The following is a 17,396-nucleotide window of genomic DNA, read 5'->3' as shown; positions in this document are numbered from 1 at the left end:
CTGATTCAGCTTCTCATGCAAATGTCTTTCTAAATGCTTTGTTTAAATTCAGGGTTCAGTGTATCAATACATTCAGCTGCTTCTAGGAAACTGAAAACAGGAGCTTTATATTATCTAGATATAAACAGAAGGTACAGCATGTAATGAGACAGGAGGGATGTAGTTATATTTAATGGGAGTTTTGGGGGCTGTGTGTTTCTGAAGATGTGCTTTTCATCTCATTGTGGAGTGTATTTAACTAATTTATGATAACAGTGTTCATATTTCTATCAAGAAAGGAACATCCCGTGTGCAGAGGTTTCAGTTTAAAAGGAGTCTGCAGTCAAATTGAAAGATATCAAACAGAAGCCTGTGATTTATTTATTATTATTGAACAGTTGCAGTTGTATTATCTATCAAGCTGTGTGTCTGTATACAGTATGTAATCCAGGACACTAATAAATGAAGCTAATACTCATTCTTTGTGCTTCAATCTGCAGTGATGCCTGTGAGAACTGTTAAAATTGGAAACTTAAAACAAAAGGTAATGGCGATAGCTGTCAAATGAAAACTTCAATGTAATTGTAACATATAATGCAACAAGTGAGGAAAGGAAATGCGAAACAGTATTGTGATTATACTGCACAATTAAGAGGACAATGATGTCTGCCCAGCACACACATCTTTCCATTAAAGACAAGTCAGCTCCAAGCTGTAATGAGACTATCCATGTCTTCTGTGTGTAGTAACAAGATTTTGAGCTTTGACAATTTCACAGGTGTACAGTAACAACAAATATACACACAAAACACACCACCAAAATTGTCATAATCATATCAGCAACAATTATCAGTCCAGCAGCCGTCAATGTCAGAAGAAGTGCCACCCTCTACAGCTCAGGCAGGCCAGGCATGGCGAAAGTACCAGCGAAAGTCTCCACCTCTGCCTTGATCTCAGCTACCCGCTGCTGGAACTTCTCTCCCTGGGAAAGAGCCTGAGTGAACTCCCTCAGAGGGGCTTTGGGATCCAGGCTTCTCTGCACCTCCAAGGTCAGCTCGATGGCTGCAGGATGTAGAAGAATCAGTATCATTGTCATTTGAACACTTTTCTCAGAGAATCAACTTTTTTTCTTTTTTTTTTAAGAAATAAAAGGACCTTTTAATTATTACCTCTGTGAATGAACTCTGCCACTTTCTTGAAATCTTGTTCCACCAAACCTCTGGAGGTCAGAGCTGGAGAGCCAAATCTCAGACCACTGGGGCGCAAAGCACTCTTATCCCCTTTACAAAAACGTGTGTAAAAAAAGTTAGAATGGCGCTCTGAAGGAAAAAGACATTTAATAGGATCATTTACAACACACACACACACACACACACACACACACACACACACACACACACACACAATATTAGTGCTAAAACACATTACCTGGACAGGTGTTCTTATTACAAGCAATAGCACAGGCCTCCAGAACCTTCTCAGCTCGTCCTCCATCACTTCCTTTGTTACGCAGGTCCAGCAGGATCAGATGGTTGTCAGAGCCGCCTACACACATACGCACACAGAGCATTAGGAATATATACAGACCATCAAGCGATAAATCTGCTATTTACCAAGGCTTTTTTTCCCAACTGATCCATCAGTAAAAAAAAAAAAAAAAAAAATCCCCTTGTTTAAAACAAATATCACATATATAAGTTTCAATTACACCTGTGTTTGTGGAGTGGCACTGTAGCACGTACCAGTGACAATCTTGTAACCATGGTCAATGAGGGCACTGGACAGAGCTTTGCAGTTTGCCAGAACCTGCAACTGGTAGGCCTTGAACTCTGGTGTCATGGCCTGTTTGAGAGCTACAGCAACACCTGTGAAAAACATGACCTGAATGAGACAGATGCTGCTGAAATAGAACAGCTGTTCAGAGCGAACAGAGAGAACAAAGGCAAAAGAGAGAAAAATAGTGGCGAGGTGTACCTGCGATGGCGTGGTTGTGTGGCCCTCCCTGCAGCCCAGGAAACACTGACTGATTGATCAAAGACTCCAAGTTGTACGGAGTCTCCTTTCCCTTTGCATCCACGCTCCGCACACCTGGCAAATGGAAGCAGAAAGACAGAGAGAGGAAGGTCAAATGGAAAGCAAGAGAAAAAGTATAAAAAGTACAAAAAATGAAGGAATGCAGGAAAGTAAGCAGTTTGTTTTTAAAAAAGCCATCCTATTCCTTCTACCTTTCCTGTAGAATATAACTCCAGATCGGCAGCCCCGAAGCGTCTTGTGCGTTGTCGTGGTAACAATGTCACAGTACTCGAAGGGCGAGGGCACAACTCCAGCTGCCACCAATCCACTGATGTGAGCCATGTCTCCCATCAGATATGCACCGTTCTCATTAGCGATCTGCTTCATGCGGGCGTAGTCAATGTTGCGGGAATAGCAGCTCGTTCCTGGAGGAGAAAAAGACGGAGGGGCGAAGGACATTTGTTTGCTCAGTTTCTTTGTTTTTACAGGCAATCTATTATTTATTTTAATATGGGACATATTCCTAATCTTAAAAGAGAAGACATAAATCAAAGAATTTTACTCTAAAAACTAAACAAGCATGCACTGCCTGTGTGTGTGTGTGTGTGTGTGTGTGTGTGTGTCCTTAAGTACCTGCAATGATGAGTTTTGGGTGGAACAGCTTTGCGTTTTCTTGCAGTCTGTCATAGTCAATGTAGCCAGTTTCTGGATTAACCTGAAAACAGCAGATCATGTTGTAATAAATACACAAATGTACTTTGGCAACAAGCCTATTGGACACAAACGATCTGTCTGGGGAAAACAGGCAGCGAACACTGAAATCGCACAGAATAAAAACATTTTCTTCTATTGGTTTCCAACATTTTATAAGGAGCCACAGGCCAATGCCATGTGCACATACTTGCACTAATGAGGAAAATGTAGGCAGTTAGAATTAATCTTGTTTAGCTTCATCGCCACAGTCAAGATGCAACTACTCCAAACATAAAATGTAAATCAATGTTCTTAAGTAACAATGATAAACTCTAAACGTTCCTTTATAGCTTGTTTAGGAAAACAGCACTAAGATAAAAAGGGATCAGAAACAAGAGAAAAGTTCAAATGCTGCTATAAGTTTAACTGAATTTTTAATAACTACTGAGCATTTATTGTTTTTGAAATGTGCATCAACAATGTGCATGTGACTGTTGTTTACCTTATAAGGCATGGACTCAAAGAAGATTGACGTCGCTGAGATTTTCTTCTTTTCAGTCATAAAGCCATGTGTCAGGTGACCTCCGTCAGGAAGGTCCAGTCCCATGATCCTGCCGTGGGGCTCCACAATGCCGGCATAGACGGCAAAGTTGGCCGGCGAACCTTTGCAGAGAAGCATCGACAAAAGTAGGTCAAGACAAGACATGAGGAGGGGAGACAGAAAACGTGAGGAGCAGAGAAGAGCTCTACCTAAAGTGTTAAAATTTAGATGTTAAATTAGTATTTGATACCTGAGTATGGCTGCACATTGACACCCCATTTCTCTGAATCCAGACCAAAGGCCTCCAGCGCCCTCTTCTGGCAGAGTCTCTCCAGTTCGTCAACATGCTCTGTACCACCATAGTACCTGAACACACACATCATGCAGGTTGTTATTTGTTATCCAATAGGTAGAATGAGGCATGAATGCATTCCTTTATAAATAATTTAAACTTCGTTAACTCTTGTACCTCTGTCCAGGGTATCCTTCAGAGTACTTGTTGTTCATACAGGAACCCAAAGCCTCAAGAACAGCTCTGCTGGCAAAGTTCTCGGACGCTATCAGCTCCAGACCGTACTTCTGCCTGTGCTTCTCTTTCTTGATGATGGAGAACACCTGAAGCACAAATGGACACAAAAGATTATTCACTCAAGCTCGCTGTGAAAAAATGGCATCATTTTTTCTGTTTTATAATTATATGGAGAATTATTTGTGATTATTAATTGCTCCCACAGTCTAACTGCAACTGCAATAATGAGATGGGACATGACCAGTTGATGAGTTGATTAGTTGATTAGTTGATCAAATTCCCAGTCTCTCATGTGTGAAGATGTGCTACTTTTTTTATATAATTGTACATGAGTTTTATTACTTGTTTTTAAAGCATTTAACGGACTGACACCGCCCTACTTATCTGTGTTGTTGCAGCATCATATTCCAGTCAGAGCACAGAGGTCAACTGAATGTCTCTGCATGCTTCTTGGTCAAGGCTCACAACCAGAGGTGACAGAGCCTTCATTGCGTAAGACTCACCTCTTTGTGTTTGCTTTCAATCATAGTTGGATTTTATTGTGTAACTATCTTTGCTTTTATATATTTATTGTGTTTTTATAGTTTATCATAGTCATAAGTGTTCTTTTATTTTAACTTGTGTCTTCAGCTTGTACAGCACTTTGGTCAACTGAGGCTGTTTTAATTGTGTTATATAAATAAACTTTGACTTGACTGGTGAGTGGGTAAATCAATAATGAAAATTATCTTTTTTGCAAAGTTGCAATGTCAACACTACTCGTAAGAGAAAAACAAACACACTGTCCTTAAATCAATACTCTTGCAAGAGTTGTTCATGTTTATCCCAATCTAGTCTCTTGTACATGTATTGTATGTAGTTATAATTATTTTGTAAAATCTACTGAACACAAACCTCAGAGTCGTTGTTGGCCAGAGGCTCCAACATCATCTTGTTGTGCGACTCCCATGTTTCTTTGCTCACACTGTTGCCGTTTGTCAAAGACATGCTGGTGCTTTTCCAGGAAAACAGATCTATGGAAGAGGATAATTGTTACATTTATTTAAAGACTTGATAAGAGTCACAAAAATTCACAAGCATAAAGAAAAAGTATTAGAAAGGTGCTTTAAGATGCCACTGACAAACTGCCATACAGATCCGTTACCACAGATCAATGATCACAGCCCAAAGATCAAGACACATGCAGACGCCCCTCTGCAGTCTGCAGCTGTTTTGCAACCATCCAGCTGTGGCTAGTTAAACTTTGAACCATTGCATAGACAAAATAAGTGAGCAACTGAATTGCAAAACCTCTCATAACTCAGGTTATCATGTAACAATTCCACTAATCCAAGAAGCTACATTTTTGCATGAGACTGGTGGTCTTGTCTACAAAGTGATTGTAGACCACCTGACCCGTCACATGAGTTTTATTACCTGTATCTGCTCTGCTCGACTGACCCTGAAAGTCGTTTGATAAGTCTTTTAGAGTGAGCCGAGCAGTAGAAATATGCCACTAGCCTTTAAATATCCACAGGTAAAGTCAGAAAAAATTCCCGCTTATCTAACACAGCAATCAACTTTTGACAAGGAAACAAACAAGCTGTCAACCCGGCAGAGCAAACAAACCCACAAATTATGTCAAATAACACCAAACTAGAGGTGAGCCGCGTTTTAAACTGTATTTCTAGCTGCAGACATGAAGTGCAGGTTGTTAATGTGTGTATATATTTTACATTGTTAGTATGTGACTCACCTACAGAGAGGAGGCTGCCGCTGTTGTCTGTCAGTCAGTGCACGAGGCTACAACAAAAAAAACTGCCTCTTGACGCAGGATAAAGTCCGCGAAACTTTCAACCAATCAGACAACACCTTCTTCTTCTTCTATGTGATAATTGGCGGTTAACCTCAGAAATGTCGCATCACCGCCGACTACTGGATTAAAACTAAAATCACTGACTGAAAAAACAATAACATCCCTCCCACCCATTTCCCAGAAACCACAACACACACACAGGACTCCTCACTGTAGTTCCAACTATGTCCGTTTTCTCAGATTCTCTGTCTACTCCAGTTTATTACACTATGAAACACAATGTCTGTTCCTGGATAGTGTTATTTCCTAATTGCTTAAGACTAAAATATTATAGAAAAGTGTTCTTACCGTCAGACACTGCTATTGTGACCTGGACAATATTTGCTATTTATTTTAAAATGGTTTGAATTAGAGCCCGAAGTCAACTAATATTATCATCTGATATTGGCCTATTACAAATATATCAGTATCAATATTTATGCTTTTTGATATGTGCATGTATTTTTTTAAATATGTATAGGCCACATTATATGTACCTTTAATCTGTTTCCTAATTCCTAGTGTAGTTTACTGTTTCAGAACACTGATATAAGTTTATTATATCAACCGTAAAATATCATTGCCTCCATGACATATCTTTGTCACAAGTGTTTGGTAACCACATCTGGAAAAAAATAGGTGTGTTCACATATATATTCTGTATATATAAGATAATCGGCTATAATATATAAGGATGTGATACGTCTAGTCTAGAACTCATAATGTAAACATATGTTGTTTAGATATTATTGCTATGATTTTAAATGAGTTAAAGAAGGTTATAGTGAACCTTTTAAATAAGAATCATGTCTGGAGGTCCTTTAAAATATTTTTATATCTGTTTCTGCTTTTCGACCTAAAAAATATGTAATATTATTTTAATTTATTTTTCTTTGTGAAACTATGAACTGTAATTCAAACTCAGCAGAATGTGTGTATTTCACAGCTCTGATAATGTAATAATATTGATACTGATGTTTTAGTTGATAGACTCTTGCTTAATCTACTTTGATCTAATTAACTCTTTTTTATTTAATTATTTAAAAGTTGAATTACGTTTTGTATATTGATCAATTTGATCTGCTTAATGCTGTTTCAAAGCTGCTTGGACTTTATTGCCTCATCCCATTTTCATATCAGTGGACCCAACATGGACTCTTGCATCTGAGGTTGGGAAAGCCTGTTTTAAGCCCATCACAGGAGAGAACACCTGATAAAGAAATGAGCAGACACATTTTATGGGTTTCATCATATTAATCTGAAATATTTTTGTGACTCAGTTATATACAATGTCAGATCCCCCAAAAAAAGAAACTTAGTGGCAAAGCTCAGTTAGCAAAGTTGCAGTTGTACAATGATCAGTATACCATCATTAATATCATGTATAGGCTCATAGGTTAGAAGGGGTTCATTCCATGTGTACGTGAAGATCGATGTGTTCTCAATCGTAGCATTACTTCCTGGAGGGATCAACGCTGCCATTATTCCATTCCCCTCTCCTCCGGTGTCTCCTTAACCATTTTCCAAATGGTAATATGTTACAGTAAAGTGAAATACTCTTCATAGCTCTTCCTTTAAAAATAGTCAAATATATATATTGTGCCAGTCCATAGATGTGTGAAAATGGCTCTGATAAATACTCTGCATCATTTCAATGAGAGGGAGTTCATTCCTTTAGCTGCTGCTGCTGCTGCTTCTTTCGCATCTTTTGCTGTGAGGAAATAAAACATACGGAAAATCAGCTTGATACAAAAGCACGTTGAATATTTATCATCAGTGTATGATAATCACAGTTTACCTTTTTTCTCCCCTTCTTTCTTTCTCGCAGCCTCCTCTCTCTGTTTTCTGACGATGGCGAGGCGAGCGAGGTCAGCTTTGGCCTGGTCCGTCTTCCCTGCCAAGTGCATCTTCATGTAACGCTCCTTCGCTTTCTGTTTCTCAATCTCCTCTCTGTGCAGCAGCGTGTGTGTATGTGTGTGTATGTGTGTGTGGAGAAAATGACATAGAGAAACTTTTTTTTAACTGAGATTCCAGAAACTTAATGTCAGATGAAAAATCAACAGTGTTTTAGATATAAGTCATGATAATGTGCTAACTGTTACATTCTTAACTCAGGGAATGACCCTGCACTATCAAAAATATCATATTATACAAATTCTATCATTCAGATTTTAATAATATGAGACAAAACCGACAAAACACACACCTTTCTCTTCTTGATAGCTGCTTGGGCTCATCCAGCTCGATGTGCGTCACCTTCTTGGATTTTTGAGCCACTCTGTTGGGGTTCTCGATTTCTATCAAGCCCTCCACGCCCGCTCTCCTCCTCTGCAAACACAGCACAACAGCTCAGACAACAGGAAGTGAATTCTTGAAATATAATGAGTGCTGAAATGACAACATGACTATGATGTTCTTAAGAAACTACCATGCAGACAGCAGACCTAAGCATGACTTCACTGAGTCATTGAATATTTGTGTTCTTGGTTGTATTGATATGTTCATTTTAGATACATATGAACTCTATCTGAGCCAGGCCTTTCCTTAGTTTTTACACTATCAGTAACTCAATTTGATGCATGCTGTTCCACTGTGCTTTACACATGCACATACAGTATATAAGACAATATAGTACCAATAATACTTTCTTACTGCAGTCTGTGTTAATGTGAAGTCACTGCCTGAGAGGAGCAGTGACAGGTTTAGTGCGGCGATACCTGGGAACCTTCATCATCGCTGTCTTCTGATCCCGATGCCGTTAGCTTCTCCTCCGCCGCGTCAGTCTGAGCTGCACCCTCGTCCTCATCCTGAAACACACAGACGACATTAACAAATGAAAAGGATCAAGTCAAACATCAGATTTTTACTCCACCCAAACACACAGCATACACCCTCTCCCTGCAGTGTGTCAGCTTTTTAGTATTGTGAATCCTTCAACTTAATGGGAGTACAATCCTAAATGACTGGACTGCACCTTTAGTAAAAACCCCTATGAGGCAAGTGATTTAGATTGTACTCTGACAACCTTTTCCTTTTTTTCCCCCCAAGCTTCATTAAACAAATGTCATATTACAAAAAAACCATACAAGTTAAAAACAGGGGACACAAACATGAAATGAATAACACATCAATTACACACAAAAGGAGCAAAAAAATTAAATAATCATATAAAATCATATAAAAGCAAAGTTTTCACTGCTTTAACATCAGCTCCATTTTTAAAATGAGAAGCAGGGGCCCAGACTTATTGAATTTACTTTTTATGTATGTAAAAGAGATTCATTTCACAATAATTCCTTTAAAGAATTTAATGGTAATTAATTTAAAGAATTCATTTTGATCATCAAAAACACATCTGAACAAAGTTGAACAGATGCACAGCTGCTTTCAGGTATCAATATCCTCTTTGTATTTAATAAGGGCTGTGTTTATTCACACACTGACAGTTACATGTCTGACTGTGACCGTGAAAGCTGAAACCATTAAATGATTTAAACATTTGCTTGAAAATGGATGTAAACAAATGGATTCATAAACAGTTAAAGAAATTAATTTTAAAATGTTCAATCATCAAGTGTGACACTGTAAATGCTGATTAAACTTTTGATTAATGATATTAATATATATATAAAATTGTCACAATATATTGTCCTGCAGGTGTCTGAGTCATGCACTGTCAGCACTGTCTTTTAAGACAAAGAAACACTATAAAGTGAGCATTTTGAAGATAAAAGTCCAGACGTTTTTAAAAAAATATATTTCCCATAAGAATACCTGCTATGAAACTACATCTGGAACTGAGACCAAGAGAGTAACATTTGTCTGTGGAGGTTGGGACAGTTTGATGGGTTTGTTTTTTTTCCCCCCACCAACCTTTTTCCTCTCCTTCTCTGCCTTCATCTGGGCGTCTATCTCCTCTGGGCTGGTGTATGTCCGCATGCGACCCTTGTGGCCACCTTTCTTGCCTGCAGATGACCATAATAAAAAAATGACATCATACACAAACACACACACACACAAACACAAACACACACACACAGACACACACAGGCACAGACACACATCCAGACACACACAGAGAGATATGTTTATTACATATATGTATAGCAGATGTGAAGAACAGCAAGCAGATAGGCTGTCAGTGCTTGTTTCATGTTTAAATATCATCCACAGCACTGACATATAAGTTAGAAAAACCACCGTAGTTTCGCTGTCAGTTGACAACAAATGCAGAAAACATTATTTGATCACAAAGTAGCAGCGTGGAAGATCAATCTTACCTCCTTTGGGCATTTTGACACACGAAAAACTTTATTAAAACCACTCTGACAACTAAATCCTGACAGAAAACATAAACGTTAGAGCAGCAGCACGAACTGACAGCTGCTACACTCACAGCACAATATTATTATAAGTACGCTCTGTCCGAGGATCTGCCTGTACACAAATCATCAATATAGAAAATGTTCCAAGCATTAAGCAAATATATCTGCTACTATAATTCCAATTGTGTATTTTTGTCTTTATAAAAGTCCCACTTTCTCCCCTAAGTAACGTTAATCATAAAATACAAGGCACTTATTATGGTGTTTATCGTAAGGCAAGTTGCTAGGGTGCTAAAGTGATGCAATCTGCCAGAAACGACAGAAATACATCTGCCTTCATTTGATCTCAGTAAACATGTCAAAAATACACTTATGTTTATAAAAACGTGTAAATCATGTTATTCTGAGAGAAATAACAGGTTAATAAAATACAGGCAGATGTGTATCAAGTTTGACGCGGTGACGTCAGTCGAGAGACGAGAAAGTGAAGTAGGACCCCCCCTCCCCCCCTTCTGTGTGACGTCAAAAATAAAGGCCCAGACGCGGATTTCGCTTGATCAAAACAGCGGAGGAGCTTTTGTTCTTCTTTTCCCTAAAACACAGCAAAATGCCCAAAGTAAAGAGGAGTCGGAAGCCGCCTCCAGACGGCTGGGAGCTCATTGAGCCCACTTTGGACGAGCTGGATCAGAAAATGAGAGAAGGTGAGCCGGTAGAAGATTATGGTAAAAGCTGCGTGTTGGGCAACTGTAACATCTCAGCCTTCACTGCGTGTTTTTCTTTAGCTGGGCCATTGTCTGCAAGTCAAACGAAGCTTTTTGACGTTTTGGAAATACTACTTAAAAAAACTCCCAACTGGCTACATGAGTGCAGTCTAGTGCATTTTATTTGTACAGTACCTTTTAATGTTCAAGCTGCTTAAGGTCAGCATGAAAGCAACTCGCCAACATGATAATATAGTTTTAAAGGTGCAGTGGGTATATTTTAATGGCATCTAGCAGAATGGATTTATATATAAAATAAGTAAGTAAGTATGTTTAAATTAGTGTTTAATCACATGAAAATAAGAATGAGTTGTTTTTGCTACCTTAGAATGAGTCCCTTATATCTACATAAGAAGAGGGTCCTCTTCCAAAGAGGCCACTGTGTTGCACTGCCATGTTTCTACAGTAGCCCAGAATGGACAAACGAAACACTGGCTCTAGAGAGGGACTGTCATGTTTGTCAGGAGTTTAGCAGCCACCGTATGTTCTCCTACACACTTGGGTGGGAGGGAGGGGAAGGAGTATTAAGTTAGGTGCACTTTGCAATTTCACCACTAGATATCACTAAATCCTACACAGTGGTCCGTTAAAGTAATGTTTAAAAATACAGAAGTTCAAGAACCAATAATGAACAACAAATCAAGGGCACACACGTACACTTAGACTTGGGTCACTTCGGGGACATTACATAGATTTACATTCCTTTCATGGAGACTTGCTAACCCTGATCTTAACCACCAACCCAAAAAATCAGTGTTTTACCAAAAGTAGCCTATGAACGACAGACACTTGCACACAAATACACACATTCATACATGAAAACAGTGACTGATTTCAGTTCATCTGGTAGTTTTTTCCAGAGAGGTGAACTTCTGTAATCAAACTCCCACATGTGAGATGGTTGTAGTTCAGTCAGATACATATAAAATATTTGTGTTTTTTGTCTGTGATGCTGTATTTTGTCTTAATAATCAAGTATCTGATCATATAATGTTGGCTCCCTATCACCTACTCCCTACTAAAGGGAATGTTGTTACTATTACTGTGTACTATACAATTGCAGCTGCAACTATTTTCAGTACTTACTAATCCACCAGTTATTTTCAAAGAATAGTTAAAGTGTCTGTTATACTGTAAGTCAGTGGTCTTTCAATGTCTTACTTTCCAAACTCAAAGATATTCAGTTTGCTTTCATGTGTGACTAATAAAAGCATTACATCATCATATTTTAGAAGTAAAAAACAGCAATTTCTTTTGATTTAATTTACCTAAAAAGTGAAAATGGTTGACGATTAATATCTAGTCTAGTCAATTGTTGCAACTCTAAGTACAATGTTTATTTTAGACGGTTACATGCTTCCGGCTTTGTGGGAACAGTTCGGGCAAGGATTGTCCCCTGTGCACTAAGCCAAGACCATAGTGAGGTTTCTGAGTCTCGTGTGGAAGAACTTGACTGACCTGCACAGAGGCCTTAAACCAATCCAATCCAACAGCTTTGGGAGGAAATGCAACCGCAGCTGTGAGCCAGACCTTATCACAGAGCAAGTGCCCAACCTCTCTCATGCTCTTCTGGCTGAATGGGTTAAAACCCCTCCAGCCAGGTCCCAGAATTATTTAGAAAACCTTCTCAGAAGGCATTATGTCCGACGTGACTTCACTTGTTGGCATTATTCACACATGTCTTTTCTTACTCTCTTGGGTTTTTCTCTCCGTCTCAGCTGAAACAGAGCCTCACGAGGGGAAGCGAAAGGTGGAATCCCTCTGGCCAATTTTCCGGCTGCACCATCAACGAAGTCGATACATCTACGACCTCTTCTACAAAAGGAAAGCCATCAGCAGAGGTATGCAGGGTTTGAACGTTCCCCATTTCCTCTTCGTTCTTTCCCTTCTTCCTCTTTTTTCTTCTCTTTTCAGCTTATTATTATTGAATCCTTCTTTGTAATTCAACATGACTAATTTAGTATCTGTGGGAATTTACTAACTTGATTAAAGTTGAAAATACATTTTTGTGGGTTTGAGTAACACTCGCCAAGGGGTCTCTGATGTTAACTTAGTTAGTTAGTCACAGTTTCTTGAGAATTTGACATTTTCCAAGTCCCTGATACTTCTGGTTTTTTTTCCCTCTCTTGCAAAAAGCATGTTCCCTATTGCTTTTTTAATATTTGCACATGACTGGACATATGAAACTCAGTTTGTAGCTCTACTCTGTGTACTAGACACTAACCCAACGTCGTCTTTCTGTGTGTCCGGGCAGAGCTGTATGAGTATTGTATAAAGGAGGGCTATGCAGACAAGAACCTGATCGCCAAGTGGAAGAAGCAGGGCTACGAGAACCTGTGCTGCCTGCGTTGCATCCAAACACGAGACACCAACTTTGGAACTAACTGCATCTGCAGAGTCCCCAAAAGCAAGCTGGAAGTTGTAAGTCTCTCTTAAGTCATCTGTTTTTAATCATTAACAAAAATAAATAAATCCTGTTAATACTTTTAAAAATGTGCAAATATGTTTAAAAGTAAGATTTTCTTGTAAGATGCGTCCTTGTGGTCTAAATGTGGCTGTTTCTTTTCTCTCTCTCTCTCTCTCTGCAGGGACGTATTATTGAATGCACTCACTGTGGATGCAGAGGATGCTCTGGCTGAGAGCAATTTTTTTGGACATCCTTTTCTGTTGGACATCGGGGCTCAACCGACCTCCCCTCAGTGTACTATCCTAACCTTTTTAAAGCATTTCAGTCACTGGTTTCTTCCCAATCATCTTCAGCTGCCTTTATAGAGAGCAGTATTTAGTACTGTTCTACTTTTCAACACAAGGGGGGTGCAGGGATAAGACATCGAGAGGGTCCATACTGTGCTAATTACATTTGTTTTGTGTCTTTTTTTTTCTATATACCCGAGTGAAGCCCTATCTTTTAAGATGTTTAGAATAGTTGTTTCTGGATCAGGCTCGTCATTCCAGCTGTGAAGGTCATTTTCAATTCTAATACGTGTCATTTTATTTACAGAGTACTGGGAGGGAAAGTTTTTTTTCTTTGTACAAAACTGAAAATGTAATTGCTTCAAACCTGACAACTTTTTTCTTCATTGATGTATGATTTTAAATAAAACAATTCAGATTTACTTGTTCTCTTTTGCTCTTTTGAAAGTTTATAACCCAATTTTAGAGTTTTATTTTTCTTCATCTCTAAGCATATTTCATCTTTATGAATTGAATCTCAACAGCAAACATCTTCAAATTTCAGAGATCGTTATTCCCATATTAAAATGTTAAATTCCTTTGACCATAAATCCATAAATAACATGGTTTTCTACAGATGTTTAGAGACTGTTCTAGGTGTTCAGGTTGTTTTTTGTATTGAACATGTCAACATTTTTGTTCAGTAAATATATTTCCAATAGGGGTGTGATCACACACTCTGCTCACTAGACGAGACACGATATTGGATTCACGAGATCGAGACGAGACGAGATTTTAACTATTTTTAAGAAAACTTCAATGAGGAAATATGACTGTTCTTTTATTTGAAATTCACAAAATGGAAATAATGCAGGTGTGTTTTGAAATGTTTTAACTAATCATCTTGTAATGAATCACTTCAGTTCTACTTTCTAAATATATCATTAGCATATGCAGTATGTAGCACTGTAAAAGGTTTCCTCATATAGATAGATATTTGAACTTTGACATTATAAAAAGAAGACATGACGTGCAAATGAGCGATAAAAAACAATCGTCCCTTAATTATAGCTTGAAGCAGATCTCGTCACACCCCTAATTTCCAATAAGGATATTCACATGAAGTTTTCACCAGACTTTGGTATTAACTCAAGAAATCCACACATATAAAGAAATCAAAACATTAAAGTCCATAAATAAAGTTATGTGTAAAAAAAGTGTTGAACACACTAACCTGAACTTTATTGGAGAATCTTTAGTTTGTAATGACAGCTTCAAGACTCAAGACTAGTGCTCAGGTGTGATTTTGGCTCATTCTTTTAAACAGATTGTCTTTAAATCTAGAAGATTACGAGGGCCAGTTTGTGAACTCTGATCTCTAGTGTTGCCCTGGTGATGCTTACTGTAGAAGTTATGAAATACATCTGTAACCAGTTCCATTGAAATGTTTTGCAACTATCAGGTTGCGAAGCTCCTGGGAGAGCTTTTTGCTTTTACCCATCATGAGATGTTTCTTATGTGACACATTGAAAACAAAAAACCTTTTTATAGCTCATCAATAAATATGTACTAACCCAGCTGATATTCATTTGCACAGATCAAAGGTAGAATTACTTTATAACTACTTACAGATTTCAGCTGGTTTCTTGCTTTTCCTTGCCTTGGTGTGCTGCTTTTTCTTAGTGTGTTCAATACTTTTTGCCTGTGTCATTCCACTTCTTTACACATAACTTTAATGTTTTGATTTCTTTATGTGTGGATTTCTTTAATTAATACCAAAGGCTGGTGAAAATTTCATGTAAATGGCTTCATTGGAAATATATTTACTGAAAACAATGTTGACGTGTTCAATATGTATTTCCCCCACTGTAGCTCACTTAACATATAGTGACACTGATTTGAATTTTTCAAAAATCTAAAGAACAGGCCAAAACCATGTCAGCTGCTTGAGATAGGGGGGAATTGTCCAAAAGCTGTTTTGTCCTCTCATCTGAGGCACAATCATTTCATTTAATCTTTACTCTCAGCTGTTGAAGACTGAACATGACAGGATGGGTGCTAATGTTTTTCTTTCAATTACTGGCACTTATTCTCCTGTCGTCACCTTTCATCCTGCTGCTCCAGCAGGGCAATCAGATGTCTTCACAGATTAGCGTTTATTATTCATGACACCTTAAATATTCGCACATTCGTCATCGCTAAAGCAAGTGTCACAGTCAGGAGCCTGGTGGAGTCTTAATGTTTAATCTGTAGATTGCACCGGTCTGCCCCTCCCTGCATCTCACAGAGAGATTTGGCACAAACAACACAACAGATACTCTGACCTACAGTAACTACTGACTGAAAGAAGCATCAACTCAGAGATGGAGTCAAATAATTTAATGGAATAAATGAATATCAGCAACATTACATAAAAGCATCAAGACATTCACAACGTGCTCTATTGAAATCACTGGTAACGCCCCCTCATGATGACATACAAAAGGTGCACAGAAAGACATGATATGGCAACTTAAGGACACTGAGTGATAACATATTAAGCACACTGTGGTATGGCTTATTCAGATTACATTCACCCTTTTTGCATTTGAGGGACTATAGCTGGTAAAACAACTGCTGTAACATCTGAGCAGAAAAATGTGTTATTTAAGCAGTTAAAAAAAAAGACGTTACATGCAAAAGAAATAGCACTAAAATGAAATAATACATAAGATGTGATTAAAATGTGAGGTCACTTTTCATAGTTAAAAGCATTTGCCTGAGGCAAGTCAGTGCAGTGACACACAAATATGCCTTAAAACCTTAATCTGCCTTGTTCATAGTAGGAAGGACAGCAGCCATGATCCAAACATCGTTCGACCTTTCACATCAACACTCTGATCATGCAGTCACAAGTACAGTTACCATCCTAGATACAGAATTATAGCCACTCAGTGAGGGACAGTCAAATCTAAAATACTATCAGAGATGCTTCTTCAGAGTTGTTTCACTGGCCGATTTAAATATACAGATTTCTGACTTGTGCAGCTTTCAATCATCCTTCAATCAGAAAATTAGAGAGTCGTCAGCATAACGATCAACATCAGTTTTGTTCATGACGCAGATCCAACAAGGGATCGCTCAGAAGGCAATGTCTTCAATCAGGTGTCAAAGTTTTGTTTTTGATGGCACAAGGAATTAATGTGTCACATAATAAAATCTATACAAACAAAACGTCACCATCTCAGTAACATCTTTTCAAACTGTTCAGCAGCTCGTCCGAGTCAGTTCCTCCAAATATAACTAAACAGAAATATTATCAATACGATAATTCAACCTGGCACAAGACAGTCTCATGCTGACACCACAATACTCTCACACAACTTTAAGACAACAGTGAAATTCAATACATTTAGGTTAAGTAGCTTTAAAATTCTCCTGACTGTTTACAGTCATATGCATGAAAATGCCCACCAGCAGATAATATGGGTAGGTTTTGGCGGCTGCTGGCCCTTTGTGGGTGAGTATGTGTGTGTGTGTGTGTGTGTGGTGACGTTATTCTTCTGGACATGCAATTATCACGCGGAGCTGACTGGATCTAATTCACACAGCAAATACACTTCTCTTCATGCATCACAACCAACCAAGCAGCCTCTGGGAATGTATCCTCCATGCTCTCAAACATCAAATCTACTCAGTTAAAATCCAACATCATATCTCCGAACAAAAAAAAAAAAAAAGGACATTCATCCGTTAATGCAGGAATGTCAAGAATTCATTCAAACAAGCAAAATTAGAAACAGAGAGAGAAGAAATGTATGAAAGAGAGAACTGAAAGTGTTTTCAAAGTGAAAGAAAAAGAATCAATGATTAGGGTTTGTCCTTTGAAAGTTATGTGGTGCCTTTTAGTTTTCAAAGAGGGAGGCATGTCACAAAACCAGCTGTAACGAGCCTACACGCTGCTAATATGCTATCATCGACAGATTCAGAGAGACGTCTGATCTCTACAGGCGGAAAATGTCAGCATTTGCGAGTTTGTTACAGCAATCCTGAAAAAAAACAGTTTACT

General features: G+C 38.4%; 3 protein-coding genes across 5 annotated transcripts; 1 reads left to right on the top strand and 2 right to left on the bottom strand.

Moving 5' to 3' along the window:
• Positions 1–327: 327 nt before the first annotated feature.
• Positions 328–5,559, bottom strand: shmt1 (serine hydroxymethyltransferase 1 (soluble)). Of its 2 annotated transcripts, none has more exons than XM_053338055.1 (12): positions 5,491–5,559; positions 4,650–4,768; positions 3,696–3,841; positions 3,477–3,592; positions 3,188–3,348; positions 2,626–2,707; positions 2,205–2,417; positions 1,954–2,067; positions 1,722–1,844; positions 1,408–1,524; positions 1,149–1,259; positions 328–1,041 (listed from the first exon to the last, which is right to left on the bottom strand). In XM_053338055.1, exons 2-12 carry the CDS (start codon positions 4,740–4,742, stop codon positions 869–871), a joined length of 1,449 nt encoding a protein of 482 aa, XP_053194030.1. In that variant the 5' UTR covers positions 4,743–4,768; positions 5,491–5,559; the 3' UTR covers positions 328–868. The 2 variants fall into 2 exon arrangements, with proteins under 2 accessions (XP_053194030.1, XP_053194031.1); XM_053338056.1 differs by having other exon boundaries at positions 5,495–5,513.
• A 1,238-nt stretch (positions 5,560–6,797) lies between these two features.
• Positions 6,798–9,985, bottom strand: pdap1b (pdgfa associated protein 1b). 2 transcript variants are annotated; one of them, XM_053338375.1, is made up of 6 exons: positions 9,870–9,972; positions 9,463–9,554; positions 8,307–8,396; positions 7,796–7,917; positions 7,381–7,539; positions 6,798–7,294 (listed from the first exon to the last, which is right to left on the bottom strand). In XM_053338375.1, exons 1-6 carry the CDS (start codon positions 9,880–9,882, stop codon positions 7,264–7,266), a joined length of 507 nt encoding a protein of 168 aa, XP_053194350.1. In that variant the 5' UTR covers positions 9,883–9,972; the 3' UTR covers positions 6,798–7,263. The 2 variants fall into 2 exon arrangements, with proteins under 2 accessions (XP_053194350.1, XP_053194347.1); XM_053338372.1 differs by having other exon boundaries at positions 6,799–7,300; positions 7,388–7,539; positions 9,870–9,985.
• Positions 9,986–10,440: 455 nt separating this feature from the next.
• Positions 10,441–13,807, top strand: bud31 (BUD31 homolog). The gene is made up of 4 exons (XM_053338298.1): positions 10,441–10,615; positions 12,394–12,516; positions 12,930–13,096; positions 13,264–13,807. Exons 1-4 carry the CDS (start codon positions 10,522–10,524, stop codon positions 13,312–13,314), a joined length of 435 nt encoding a protein of 144 aa, XP_053194273.1. The 5' UTR covers positions 10,441–10,521; the 3' UTR covers positions 13,315–13,807.
• Positions 13,808–17,396: the final 3,589 nt, after the last annotated feature.

The sequence above is a fragment of the Scomber japonicus genome, chromosome 18, assembly GCF_027409825.1.
Source record: "Scomber japonicus isolate fScoJap1 chromosome 18, fScoJap1.pri, whole genome shotgun sequence".
In the NCBI taxonomy this organism is placed as follows: Eukaryota; Metazoa; Chordata; class Actinopteri; order Scombriformes; family Scombridae; genus Scomber; species Scomber japonicus.
This window is presented reverse-complemented; position numbering and strand designations above follow the sequence as displayed.

What these genes read in the sequence shown, in the direction of transcription:
- shmt1 (XM_053338055.1), bottom strand. Translation starts at nt 4,742, where the DNA reads ATGTCTTTGACAAACGGCAACAGTGTGAGCAAAGAAACATGGGAGTCG. An exon ending in AGTTATATTCTACAGGAAAG is followed by an intron (nt 2,068 to 2,204) that starts GTAGAAGGAATA and finishes TCCATTTGCCAG; the next exon opens with GTGTGCGGAGCGTGGATGCA. An exon ending in TAATAAGAACACCTGTCCAG is followed by an intron (nt 1,260 to 1,407) that starts GTAATGTGTTTT and finishes GTTTTTGTAAAG; the next exon opens with GGGATAAGAGTGCTTTGCGC.
- pdap1b (XM_053338372.1), bottom strand. An exon ending in CAGCTATCAAGAAGAGAAAG is followed by an intron (nt 7,540 to 7,795) that starts GTGTGTGTTTTG and finishes GCTGCTGCACAG; the next exon opens with AGAGGAGATTGAGAAACAGA. An exon ending in GAAAGAAGGGGAGAAAAAAG is followed by an intron (nt 7,301 to 7,387) that starts GTAAACTGTGAT and finishes ATTTCCTCACAG; the next exon opens with CAAAAGATGCGAAAGAAGCA.
- bud31 (XM_053338298.1), top strand. Translation starts at nt 10,522, where the DNA reads ATGCCCAAAGTAAAGAGGAGTCGGAAGCCGCCTCCAGACGGCTGGGAG. An exon ending in GGATCAGAAAATGAGAGAAG is followed by an intron (nt 10,616 to 12,393) that starts GTGAGCCGGTAG and finishes TCTCCGTCTCAG; the next exon opens with CTGAAACAGAGCCTCACGAG. An exon ending in CCAAAAGCAAGCTGGAAGTT is followed by an intron (nt 13,097 to 13,263) that starts GTAAGTCTCTCT and finishes CTCTCTCTGCAG; the next exon opens with GGACGTATTATTGAATGCAC.